Source organism: Cynocephalus volans, chromosome Y (genome assembly GCF_027409185.1).
Source record: "Cynocephalus volans isolate mCynVol1 chromosome Y, mCynVol1.pri, whole genome shotgun sequence".
Lineage (NCBI taxonomy): Eukaryota > Metazoa > Chordata > Mammalia > Dermoptera > Cynocephalidae > Cynocephalus > Cynocephalus volans.
In genome coordinates this window covers 8,081,744-8,094,361 of record NC_084479.1, presented here as the reverse complement: position 1 = coordinate 8,094,361, position 12,618 = coordinate 8,081,744, and the positions used below count along the sequence as shown (strand labels likewise).

General features: G+C 44.0%; 1 protein-coding gene across 1 annotated transcript; it reads left to right on the top strand.

The window, feature by feature from the left end:
• The first annotated feature begins 416 nt into the window (after positions 1 to 416).
• On the top strand, positions 417 to 11,712 carry LOC134368973 (histone-lysine N-methyltransferase PRDM9-like). The gene is made up of 10 exons (XM_063085207.1): positions 417 to 492; positions 916 to 1,032; positions 1,382 to 1,486; positions 3,698 to 3,747; positions 5,500 to 5,656; positions 6,380 to 6,481; positions 6,693 to 6,964; positions 7,372 to 7,439; positions 8,577 to 8,770; positions 11,033 to 11,712. Exons 1-10 carry the CDS (start codon positions 417 to 419, stop codon positions 11,710 to 11,712), a joined length of 1,821 nt encoding a protein of 606 aa, XP_062941277.1.
• Positions 11,713 to 12,618: the final 906 nt, after the last annotated feature.

The window sequence follows — 12,618 nt, the reverse complement described above, 5'->3', positions numbered from 1 at the left end:
AGGTCTCCATGGGACTCCCCTAGCCCTCACACCTCAGGAATCCCCTTGAAGACCCCTAGCCTTGACCCTCAGTCACCTTTGCCACCCTTCCTCAGATGCGTCAAGATGCAGGGGAACTGAAACAAAACAGCTTACATTAGGTGGTCTGTGATGGCCAGCAGAGACCCCCCCCATCCCGTCAATAGCCCCCAGACCTCCCCAACACCCTCCAGTCCTTGCAGGGTCCCCACATCTTCCTGGTCTGGACACCCTGGCCAAGTGGAGAAGACAGAGCCTGGCTCTGGGCAGTGGTCTGGGCTGTGGCCCCGTCTCAACAACCTCTCTTTCCACAGGAGCTTTGGCCTTGCAGCTGGGAGACTCACGGGACCTTCTCCGCCTTGGAGGTGGAGCAGGGCCTGCCATCCTGTCCCAGCACCATGAGCTCCAACAGCTCCCCGGAGGAGAACCCTGAGGGAGATGCAGGGAGAACAGGGCGGAAGCCCACGGTGAGAGGTGGGGGAAGTCGAGCGAAGCTCCAAGCAGGATTTGTACGAAGGATGGAGAGGGGGTACTAGTGACAAGCAGCTGGTGTCTGGAGGGCCACAGACTTGTGGCCTGCAACTCTGTGTGACCCTGGCTGTGCATGTGCATGCAATGGGGACAATTGGTCCTGTCTGGGACATGAGGGAGAAAAGGAGACAAGAATCAAACTCTCTGTGTTGGGGAGAGCTAGGAAAATGCTGTGTTCTCTCAAACAGAACACAATCTGGGGAGGGAGGTAACGAACATCTTTATCCTTGTTTCACAGAGACCACCCCAAGACCCCAGGCTATGTTCTGCTGGTTAAGATTACAAGGCAGAAGAAAAGGCCCCACTCGATCTTGTGATGTGTGCAGTAAATCACTGATGAACTATGTTATTTTCTCTAGGCTAAAGATGCTTCCAAAGACATTTCCATATACTTCTCCAAGGAAGAATGGGCAGAGATGGGAGAACTGGAGAAAATTCACTATAGGAATGTGAGAAGGAACGATAATGTGCTGATTAATTTAGGTAACTTCAAGTGCTGGTTGCAGACTGGCCTGCGAAATATAAAACAGGTCTTCTGTCCCCGTATTATTTTGGCTCTCTCTTAGGCAGCTGCATGTGCCCACAGTTCCCTTCTGTATGGAGACAAATCTGGAGGGGAAATTTTGTTCTTCTTCATCTTTTTTTTTTTTTTTTTTGTCAGTGCACAGCTGAGTATCAGCACTAGTCATGCAGAGCTCACATCTTGACCTTGTTCAAGACTCTCCCAGCACGCGCTGAGCCACACTGGCTTTGTGGTGCTTTCCATTGCCACCACCCTTTGTTCCTCCTCTCACCTCTTCTCTTTTAGGACAAAGATTTGGCTTCTTTCCAGGTCTCAGAGCCTCTCAACCAGCTTTCCTGTGTCACCGAAGGCAGACCAAGCACCATGTGGATGACACTGAGGATTCTGATGAAGAATGGACACCTCGGCAGAAAGGTGAGGGGCCAGGAGGAATTAGAGTTGACCTCCTGAAACCATCCTGGGTTGATGTCTCGGCTTTATCGCAGGAGTTAACAAAGGAGACCATGTTCTCTCAAAAACGTAAATGTTCAACAAACAAGCAAGGTGCAGTACAGTATATATAGTAAGAGGCTATTCATATAAAGGTTTTAAACCTGTAAAATAATTACATATTTTATTTACAGATACAGTAATAAGTGCTAAATTTATAAAAATCTGAATGTGAGTAAGAAATACCAAACTCAGAAGTTATTATCACAAGAGAAGGAGGAAGGGCTGGCAGGTGGCTTCACTGTGTCATAGTTAGCTCTTTTGTCTGTTTTATGTCTATTTTTGAATTTTGAAATAAAAAGTCGAAATGAAAACATTTCAAGCAGCTGTGTCCGAATGTTGAAATGGGACTGGATGGTTTATAGGTTTTCCAGCATTATTCTCCACACTGTTCTATATGTTTAAAGTTTATCATTCTTTAAAGTAATAAAAGAAAGACTGGTTTTGCTAGACATTGTTAATTAATCAGCGGGAAATTAACTAAACTTTCATTGAACTGTAAATCCACCAAAAAGCTTTCTAACCCTAATGTCTTAATAGTTCAGTTATTGGATCAACGGTCTTAGAAGAAGACATGACTAACCCCATGGTTTGTCATACATCATTATCTGGACTCAGTTGATCCTCACCTTAGTCAGTTTATCGTCTCTTATCGAGAAATCTTGTGGGATTTCTACAAGAATTTTTTTTTTTCCTTTTGAGATTTTTTATGAGAAATCACACAACGTCAACTTACCCTTCCTAACAATTTTTGAGTGTTTGATATTATTAACTATATACACACTGATGTGCAAGAAACTGCTAGAACTTTTTCATCTTGCATGACTAAAACTACACCCGTTGAACAACAACACACCATTTCCTCCTGCCCCAGCTCTTGGCAACAATTCTACTTTGTTTCTATGAATTTGATTACTTTAGATACCTCATATAAGTGAACCATGCCATATTTGTCTTATTGTGAATGGCTTCTTTAACTTATCAAAATGTCTTCAAGGTTTATCCACGTCATAGCACTGGCAGGGTTTCTTTATGTTCTAAGGCTGAATAATAGCCCATTGTATTTATATACCACATTTTCTATATCTATTCACTTGTTGATGGATATTTAGGTTGCTTCCACCTCTTGGGGGGAATCTCTCTCTTCCTCTTCTTGTAAAAGCACTATTCCCATCATGAGGGCCCCACCCTCATGAACTCATCTAACCCTAATTACTTCCCCAAAGCTCCATCTCCCAATGTTATCACACCAGGAATTAGAATTTCAACATATGAATTTTGGAGGAGCAAAATCCAGTCATAGCACCCATTTTTTAACTGAGTATTTTTGTTGTTGAGTTGTAGGAGTTCTTTAGATATTCTAGGTATTAACCCTTTATCAGACATATGGTTTGTAAATATTTTCTCTCATTCTGTAGGTCGCCTTTTCACTCCACTGATTTTTTCTTTCAGTGCTCAGAAGTTTTCAGGCTTTACATAGTCCTCTTTGTCTATTTTTGCTTTTGTCACTGATGCTTTTGGTGTCATTTCCAAGGAATCATGGCCAAATTCGATTTCTTGAAGCTTTCTCCCATGTCTTCTTCTTGGAGTTTTATACTTTTGGGTGTTAGATTAAGGTCTTTAATCTATTTTGATGTTATTCTTGTATGTAGTGTAAGATAAGGGTCAATCTCCATTCTTTTGCATATGGCGATCCAGTTTTCCCCATACCGTCTCTTGAAGAGACTGTCCTTTCCTCCATTGTGTGGTTTTGTTTAGCGTTTTTTCATGAAAGTTAAGCCAATTCATTTTTTAAAAGATAAATGTAATGGAAACCTTGTGAACACAAGATGAAGCAGAGATGAGGTTTGGTGTTGTTTTCTTTGCTTTTTGGTGGGTGACCATTTACCTCAGTTGGTGAGAGAGTGGTGTTAACACCAAGATACAGGGTTCTATTTTTAAAAAACATTTTAAGAAAATTAGCAATGCCTCCAATAGAAGCAAAGGTCTTAATGTTACTTCAGAAACCATTTTCAAATCACCCTTGGATAATACTTGGAATTGTCACTCTAGTTCAGAATTCTCTGTCCCTAATGAGAATCTTCTGAGCTGGGAAATATTTACCGACCAAAACACTGATTTCTCATCACCTTTTAGTCAAACCTCCTCGGGCGGCCTTCAGAGTGGGACAGAGTAAACACCAGAAGGTGAGTAACTGAAAAATCCTATCGACAAGTCAATCTTCCTCATGGAAGATCCAAACACATGGAAGGGAAGGAGAATGTGCAGAGTATCCTAGGACTGCTGCCTTTCTTTTCTGATCTCTTCAGCACAATGTCTGACATCATCATTTTAAGAGTTAATAAGAAGAGCAACAATAATCACTACCACTCGTTTTATTTTTGCAATATTTCAGGCTTTATTTTAAGCATTTTACATGAATAAACTCACTCAAACCTTACAACTATAACTATAACCATTTTGTGGATGAAAAAACTGAGCTACAGAAATGTTTGAGATCACAGTCAGTAGTGGTTCAGTCTAATCCAATACTCCTTCATTCTCTAAAGTACTTACAAGCTCATTAAAACTTTCGTGTTTTGTAAAGTTCATGCTGCCTTACCCGGACACCTTTACATTATTCATCGGACTGATTATTTCAACCTAATTCTTGTCTGCTGTGCTAAGTGAGAGATACGCTAAGACACTCTGAGGGAAACTTGCAAATATACAGTCAATTTGCACTGTGCATGGTCCCAGAGGAAGACGGAGATAGTTCCTACTCTCTCACAAGGGATACATTCAGATGTGAGAAAGTTGCTCCAGGCCCTGAGAAGTTTGAGGTTTGACTGAGAAACAACAGATAGGAAAATGACTTAGCACTTCATGTATTTTACACTATCCAGTAGAAATGCATCCTGGTACTGATTTTAAACTCTCCTCCCTGTAGGAAGAAGTAACTACTCCTTTCTCTGGGCCCAAATTAGGCAAATGTCATGCTGTTTCGAATCATTTATTTAGCCTGCTGCTTCTGTATTGTGAGCTCTTTGAGAGCATGGTCCATACCCGATTTTTCTCAGGAGTCCCAGGCGAGGCCTAGAGCCCCTGAGGGCCCCCTGAATGTTTTCTGAATGATTCCAAGTTTTGCAAATTAAAATACGTGTAACAGGGTCAAGTAATGCTGAAGATAATATCTTTGAATTAGATTTCAACTGTAGAGATGGTTGAGGAGGTAAATCGATATCGGGACTATAAGAGAAATTATTAATCTCATGTTTGCACTGTATTTAACAACTCACAAAACACTTTGGTGAACATTATTGCATTTCATGTTCACTATACCATTAAGAATGAGAATGCATGCCAATTTATGGATCAGAATGCTGAGTAGAATTAACTAATAGTACACACTTACTTAAGTAGAATTGGTACAGGAACCAGTTCATTCAATTCCAAAGTTAAATATTCCTTCCAGGTTATGGCAGTTTGCAACTCTTAGCATCACTTTCTTAGTTGTCTGCATACATTTATACCAACTGTTTCTTCTCTTCCCAACCTCACTGTTCATTTTCTAGATGTGTGTTGTACCCTCTGTGCTTTTCTACATTTCTCTTTCCATCAAATGTCTACTAGTTCATAGAAGATCCCCTCTTTTTCTCTATAAGCCCCTACCTCCTTCTTTCACAGACCTGGTTGAGTCTCCGGCTAGTATTCCAAAATATTCTCCCTCCCTCACTCTCATGTATATAGAGAAAGTTGAAAGAAAAGAGCCTTAAGACATGGGTTCTAGTCCTGGAGTCACTACCCAATCAGGCCTTTCCCTTTCTCTCTGGTATTCAGACACTCCAGGTTTTTCAAGGGACTGTTGAACAAAACTCCTACATGTGAAAACATGTTGCAAGCCCTAAGAAACTAAATAAATGTATGTTGGTTTTTAATATGTGACTCTCACATTAAAGGGAATGTCCAGGGCACTGTTAAGTAATGAATCTAGTTTGAAGAAATTGCCCGGAACAACAGATTTCCTGAACACAAGTGACTCAGAGAAGGCCCAGAAACGAGTGTCCCCTCCTGCAGAAGCAAGTACCTCCAGATGGCACTCTAGACAAAAATTGGGTAAGAGAAAATAATTTGGGGACTTTATCCCCTCTAGGTCCTTTAGAAAGGTTGATGAGTATGTTCTAGATATGTGGCTTAGACTTTCAATAGGCCTGCACTTAAGCTGGACTATGCTGAGACCAGAAGTTAGGTACTGTACTGAATAGCATGTGGGAACACCAACTCTGAAGTCACACCCTTGTTTTAATCCACGCAGAATCATTAGGGCCTTGGGCAGACATTATAAATTCTCTGCACTCCTTAATGCTAATCTGTAAAATGAAGATAAACACATATAGCTCATATATTTTTTAAAAGCATTAAATTAAATATAAAAGAACTGATACATGCAAAGTGTCCAATAAATCCATCTGTGATAATAGAGACCACATTTTCTTATTGTACATCCATGCCTTTGTTCCATGCCTAATATGTAATGCACCCTCAACAAATATTTTGTGGATAAATAAATGCATGAATGAACTGTTTTGTAAGTAGAAAGTTTGGGAGGTTCAATCTGATCATGGGAATCCAGAAACTAAAATTGACTTATGCATCTGTAGTCAGTGTGGAGTCTTAGTCTCTCTGAAATAATAGTTAAGAGGTACTGAAGGGGTGGGGAGCCAGAGTATGTAGAAGGATAGATAATAATTTGATGGTAAGAGATTTCACATTTTCTGACAAAACAGAAACAAACACTCCAGACTCCTAACTTCACTCACTTACTCTTCTCCAATGTAGAACTCGAGAGAAAGGAGATTGAAGTGAAGGTGTACAGCCTGCGAGAAAGAAAGGGTCGGTCATACAAAGAGGTCGATGAGCCTCAGGATGATGACTACCTGTGTAAGTGACTCTTTTGGCCCACTCATGGAGAAGGCTATGTCCTGGTACAATAATTTTATCTTGTTGTTTGACCCCAAATCATTCCTTTACTCTGGTGGCTTGGGATACAGGATTGAGGCTAAATTATGTAACTGCTGGGCTCTTTCTGAAGCTCTTTATATCCAGGAACACGCACTATACTTTTCCAAATCCCTGCTGCTCTCGCCTCCAGATTGTGAGAAATGCCAGGACTTCTTCATCGACAGCTGTGTGGCTCATGGACCCCCTACATTTGTAAAGGACAGTGCAGTGGACAAGGGGCATCCCAACCGCTCAGCCCTCACTTTGCCCCCTGGGCTGAGAATTGGGCCATCGGGCATCCCTGAGGCCGGGCTTGGAGTATGGAATGAGGCATCCGATCTGCCATTGGATCTGCACTTTGGCCCCTTTGAGGGCCAGATCACAGAAGATGAAGAGGCAGCCAACAGTGGCTACTCCTGGATGGTGAGAAGGGCCTATCTTACCCCATCTTCTGGCTTCCTATATCCCTTCTGTGCCTTTGGTGGGACATCACCTTCTACATGCTAGAACATGGATAGTGGCAACATGGTTAGCTCTGTGTACTTAGTGGTCTTTGCATGAACCTGGAACGACTATTTAAAGGTCAGAGGGTGAGCGGGAGAAAAGTGGCACAGAGACAAAAAAGTGCATTCTCCCTATGGGGCCTCAGCTCTGACTGGACAAATCAACTCAGATGTGTAGATGATGCTGAGGAGTACACAGCATGTGCCACCATTGGCGGCTGAATCCATGCAGGCTCAAAATGCATGGATGACAGTAGAATAAAATAATTCTGATTATTACCTGCCCCTCAACCCCCAAAATGACTAACTTATTTTTCTGAAACTCAGATCACCAAGGGGAGAAACCGCTATGAGTATGTGGATGGAAAGGACAAATCTCGGGCCAACTGGATGAGGTAAGGCCAATAGGTTTCGGGTTCCAGCAGGGACACTCATCTCTCTCAAGCTCAGCTTCTTTCCTCCTCAGCATGCCTCCCTCGATGGTTTTTACACTCTCTGTTCTCCTTACAATGTTCTTTCATATTATGAACATCAGGAAAAAAGAGATAAAATATAAATATTACCATTTCTTTTATGAAAAAACTAAATCTCTATGATAGACAAAATTGGGGCACCAGGATAAATGCTGAGGAGCCTAGATTCATTGGGGATGCTGGATTCGCACCTTAATTTATCTAATCAGCATTTATTAAGCACTTACTATATTCTTGTTTAGAAAATGGAGTACATCACATGAACAGATCACACAACCCATGCCCTCATGGAGGACTATTGCGGGCAGATGTGAAACATTTGATTATAGGAGAAGTACACAAGGCCAAGACAACCTAAAACAAGGGACCTTTAATCTGTGAGGGCAGGAAATCTTGCCAGCTTCAATGAAATTAAAACCTGAAGCCTGAGAAGTGAGCTGCAGGGTGGTCACGGGCCTCTGTGCTGCACGGACCAGCCCCTTTCCATGAGGGGCTCTTATTTTATTAGAAGATAAGAATATGGACATGCTGTTATTATTCTGTATTATCATGCTAGGACAAAGGGACCTCTAAGTTTCTATGGGAACCCAGGGAGGCAGGTGAATGGCACCTAGGTAAACTATGGGAGATTAGAGAAAGGTCTCTTAAAAGAAGATAGACTTGGGGTGAGTATAGAATGATGTGAGCTAATCTAGAAGTGGAGTACATGATGGATTAAACAGCAGATTCTGTGGTATAAGTAGAAATCGATTGAGAGTTTAGAGAAGTGAGAAGTCAGTGTTTTATGGCCAATCAAGGTGGAAGTAAGTCTGGAATTGGGCTTTGAAGAATGGTTAAGTAGGCAAGGGGGGAAAAGCATTCCAGGCAGGATGAGCACCATAAGCAGGACTTGGAGAAAGAGGCTTAGGTATGAACAGCAGGTTCCTGGAGGAGGGTAACGGCATGGGCAGTCACAGCATGGGGGCCTTGACCATCTGGTGACAAGCCCAACACGGCCCTGGCAGGTAGTGGAGACTCACTGCCTGTTATTTTCTGTCCCTTTGTCTGCCTCAACCCCAGGTATGTGAACTGTGCCCGGGATGATGAGGAGCAGAACCTGGTGGCCTTTCAATACCACGGGCAGATCTTCTATCGAACTTGCCAGGTCATCAGGCCGGGCTGTGAACTGCTGGTCTGGTACGGGGATGAATATGGCCAGGAGCTGGGGATCAAGCAGGACAGCAAGTGGAAGAAAGAGCTCACAGCAGGGAGAGGTGGGCACCACTATTATTCTTTAAATAGAACAGAAGAGAAAGAATTCTCCTTGGGAATTTTCATGGTACAACTCTTAAGTAGAGTAAAATGCAGTCTAAAGATGGAAAAATTTCAAATCAGGTGCTTCTGAAATTAAGGATTCATTTCATTTGCCTTTGACTCTTAGGGACAATTTATATTTTGAAATTTTTGTTCTGATTTTATTTTTTTAACTTCTTTGTATGAAAAATATATAACAACATATAGTCCTGACGGGCTTAGAGACAAAGAACAAGTCTCAAGCACCTACCAGCTCTTTCATCAAGGCAGTTTTTTCTGGCTCTTTTAATTGTTTCTTAATTTCTTCCATATTTCTAAATAACATGCATATGTTGTTCTTTATTCATTCATTATTTCAATTAGTTGTCATGTGAATTCCTTCTCTGTGCCAGACAATGTTCCAGGAACAGGAAATACACACAGAACAGGATGATCAGAATATGTGCTCTTGAGCAGCTGACACGTGAATTAAGGAAACACGCAGACACGCACAGGCATGTGCATATCAGACAGTGATTCATGCTTTCAAGAAAACTAATCCAGAAAAGAGCCTAGAGATCATCATGAGGGGAGGGAGGGTGTGACAGGGGATGGTCAGGGAAGGTTCCTCTCAGGACATAACATTTGAGAGGTGCAGAGTTGTGGGCAAAGGACTCCAGGCAGAGGGAGCAGCTCATGCAACAGCCCTGAGGCAGGAGAGAGTGAGGGTGTTTGAGGAATGGCTCAGACCACCCAGGTGAAGGAAGCAGAGAAGGGAGCAGAGGTCAGAGAGATACACAGAAGCCTGGACATGTAGTGCCCATGATTCCTGCCAAGAAACTGGGGATTTTCCTAAGATGGAAACAATTGTGGAGTTTTGGTTAATTTTCAGAAAATAAACTGCAGTGGGTAATCCCATCAGAGGCCACTTTAGACTCCAGGTAAGAGAGGATGGTGGGTTGGATAAAGGTGGGAGTCAGGAGGTAAGAAGTCTGATTAGGGATATAATTAAAACAGAACTTTCTATTAAATTTGCAATGGCCTAAGACTGAATGAAATAACTCAAGTAGGAATATTTGGCGTGTCACCCAAGGAAGGACATATTTTCATTTTATGATTTGTGGACACAGAGAGAAGCAATTCACAATCTAGTTTAGGCAGTAGGAACCAGAGTCCTTTACTCAAGGGGGCCTGAACCACTCTGAATCCCACTTCCTGATGGAGAACCAGGTACACAAGTGTCCTCAATTAAATGTCTTTGACTGGGAAAACTCAAATTCAGGTGTACTTACACATGTTCTTTAACCACTACACTGCTTTCTACATTTGTGCATCTCCAGACAAAGTGGTTCCTGACTTTAAAGATCCCATTCCCCTCATAAGAAAAGTCACTAAGGATGAGTCCATCCATAATAGCCCCTTTTCATGTTGCTATAACACAATACCTGAGACTGGATAATTTATAAAGAACAGAGGTTTATTTGGCTTATGATACTGGGACAGCTGCATCTGGCATGAGCCTCAGGCTGCTTCTACTCATGGTGGAAAGTGGCAGGCAGCTGGCGGGTACAAGCAGCAAGAGGAAGCAAGAGAAAGAGTGATGGGGGAGGTGGTAGGGTCTTTTAAACAACCAGCTCTCATGGGAACTAATAGAGTGAGAACTCACTCACTACTGCCACCTTCCAGGGAGAATAGTAATTCATTCATGAGAGATCTGCCCCACATGACTCAAACAGCTCCCAACACTGCCATATTGGGGATCAGATTTTCACATGAGTTTTGGGGGGACAACACATCCAAACTCTATCACCATCTACGTAATCCAAAGTCAGTTATTATTTCTCAGTAGAACAAAATAGCTGCAGATGCTCTATCAGGAAAAGTACCCAGAGATTAGGGGGAGAAGACGATATGATATGACCCAGAAGATACTTGTAGTGTGTGTGGCAAAGTCACTGCAGTTCCTTCTGTATAAAGACTGAAGCTGCCTCTGATGCTACTGAAGGTCCCTGGTTTGGCTGATACATAGACAAGGCCCTTGACCTAGGCTTTCTGGATTTCTGAGGAAGATGTAGTGAACAAAAATGGAATGAAAAAAGACTGTAAAGGAACACTAGGTGGGAGACAGCAGTCGTTACCACATGAGGAATGATTAGGGGAGCAGGCCTTACCATACAACAAAGCAGATGTCCCAGACAGTGCTGTCTACACCTCCCCTAACCAAAAACTTCCTCTTTCAGCAGAACAAAAGCCAGAGATCCACCCATGTTCTTCAAGCCCTCTGGCCTTCTCCAGTCAGAAATTCCTCAGGCAACATGTGGAACACAATCACTCCTCTCAGACCTTCCCAGGCACATCTGCAAGAGAACTTCTCCAGCCAGGGAATCTCCATCCAGTTGGTCGGAATCAGGAGCAGCAACGTTCTGATCCACACAGCTGGAATGACAAGGGTGAAGGTCAAGAGGTCAAAGAAGGGTCCAACCCCTTATATAAAAGGACAAAGCAGAGGAGAATTTCAAACACATTTTCCAGTCCACCCAAAGGATTAATGGGGAGTTCTAGGGAGGGTGAGATGGAAGAAGAGTCCAGAACAGCCCAGAAAGTGCGTCCAGAGGACACAGGCAAATTATTTGTGGGGGTAGGAATCTCAAGAATTGCAAAAGTCAAGTGTGGAGAGTGTGGGAGAGGCTTCAGTAACAAGTCAGGCCTCATCCTACACCAGAGGACACACACAGGGGAGAAGCCCTACCTTTGCGGGGAGTGTGGGAAGGGCTTTAGCCGAAAGCCACACCTCATCCGACACCAGAGGACACACACAGGGGAGAAGCCCTACCTCTGCGGGGAGTGTGGGAGGGGCTTTAGCCAAAAGCCACACCTCATACGACACCAGAGGACACACCCAGGGGAGAAGCCCCAGCAATAAAACCACATCTCAACAGAGAGAGAGGTGGCCACCACACACCTCCACGCCCCAGCACTGACGGGGCTTCAGAGAACGTCTTTTGACCTCTTGCCTTCCCCCGGAGTGTTGAAACAGATGTAAGCGATCAAACACACCCTTCACTTTCATGACCAGAGACGAGACAGAAAAGGTGGGGGGCGGGGGTTCCTTAAGGGCTCACGAGCTATGGACAGGTACAGATCCCCTCCATGTCCCACATGGCTCCCCTCTATGTTCTTCTGGCCTCCTGTTCCAATAAACGTTGTTCCCACACAAACCTGCAGCACGGGCTGTGTACCTCGTCCCAGTTCCGAAGGCGAGAGAGTCCGGGAGGCCACGGGAACTCAGACTCTCAGCCGGGTCTCACGGGAACCAAGTCCACTTAAATCACCTCCTGGGCCCAGGGAGAGAACCAGAGGAGGAGATGGAGACAGGGATGGGTCGGGAGGGGACCACCCCCACCAGCGCCCCCTTGGTCTCTCCCGTTACCCCCATCTCTGTAGCCTCAGAGGCGAAAGCCAGGCAGGGACACGAGTGGGAACTCAAGAGAAAAGGAAAAGGAGTCAGGAAACCAGTTGGCCAAGGCCCCAACTTCTTCTCTATGGGTCCAGTCATCAGGTTGGGTATCAGGTATCATAGCAGAGGGGGCAATTGCAGCCCCAGGATCTCGGGCACGTTTACAGAGCAGGGCTTCAGTGGTGGGGTGGGCCCAAACCCTTTAATGACAGAGCCCTCACCAGCTGTGGGCTCTTGGTCCCTCCTCCTCCAGCTCCGGGAAACAGTGCAAGGGGGGCGGGGAGAGACCGCTGGGATCTGGGTTTGAGGCTGCCCTACATATAATCAGGGTATGCTCCTGGGTAGGTCCTCTCCCCCAGTCCCAAAAGTTCC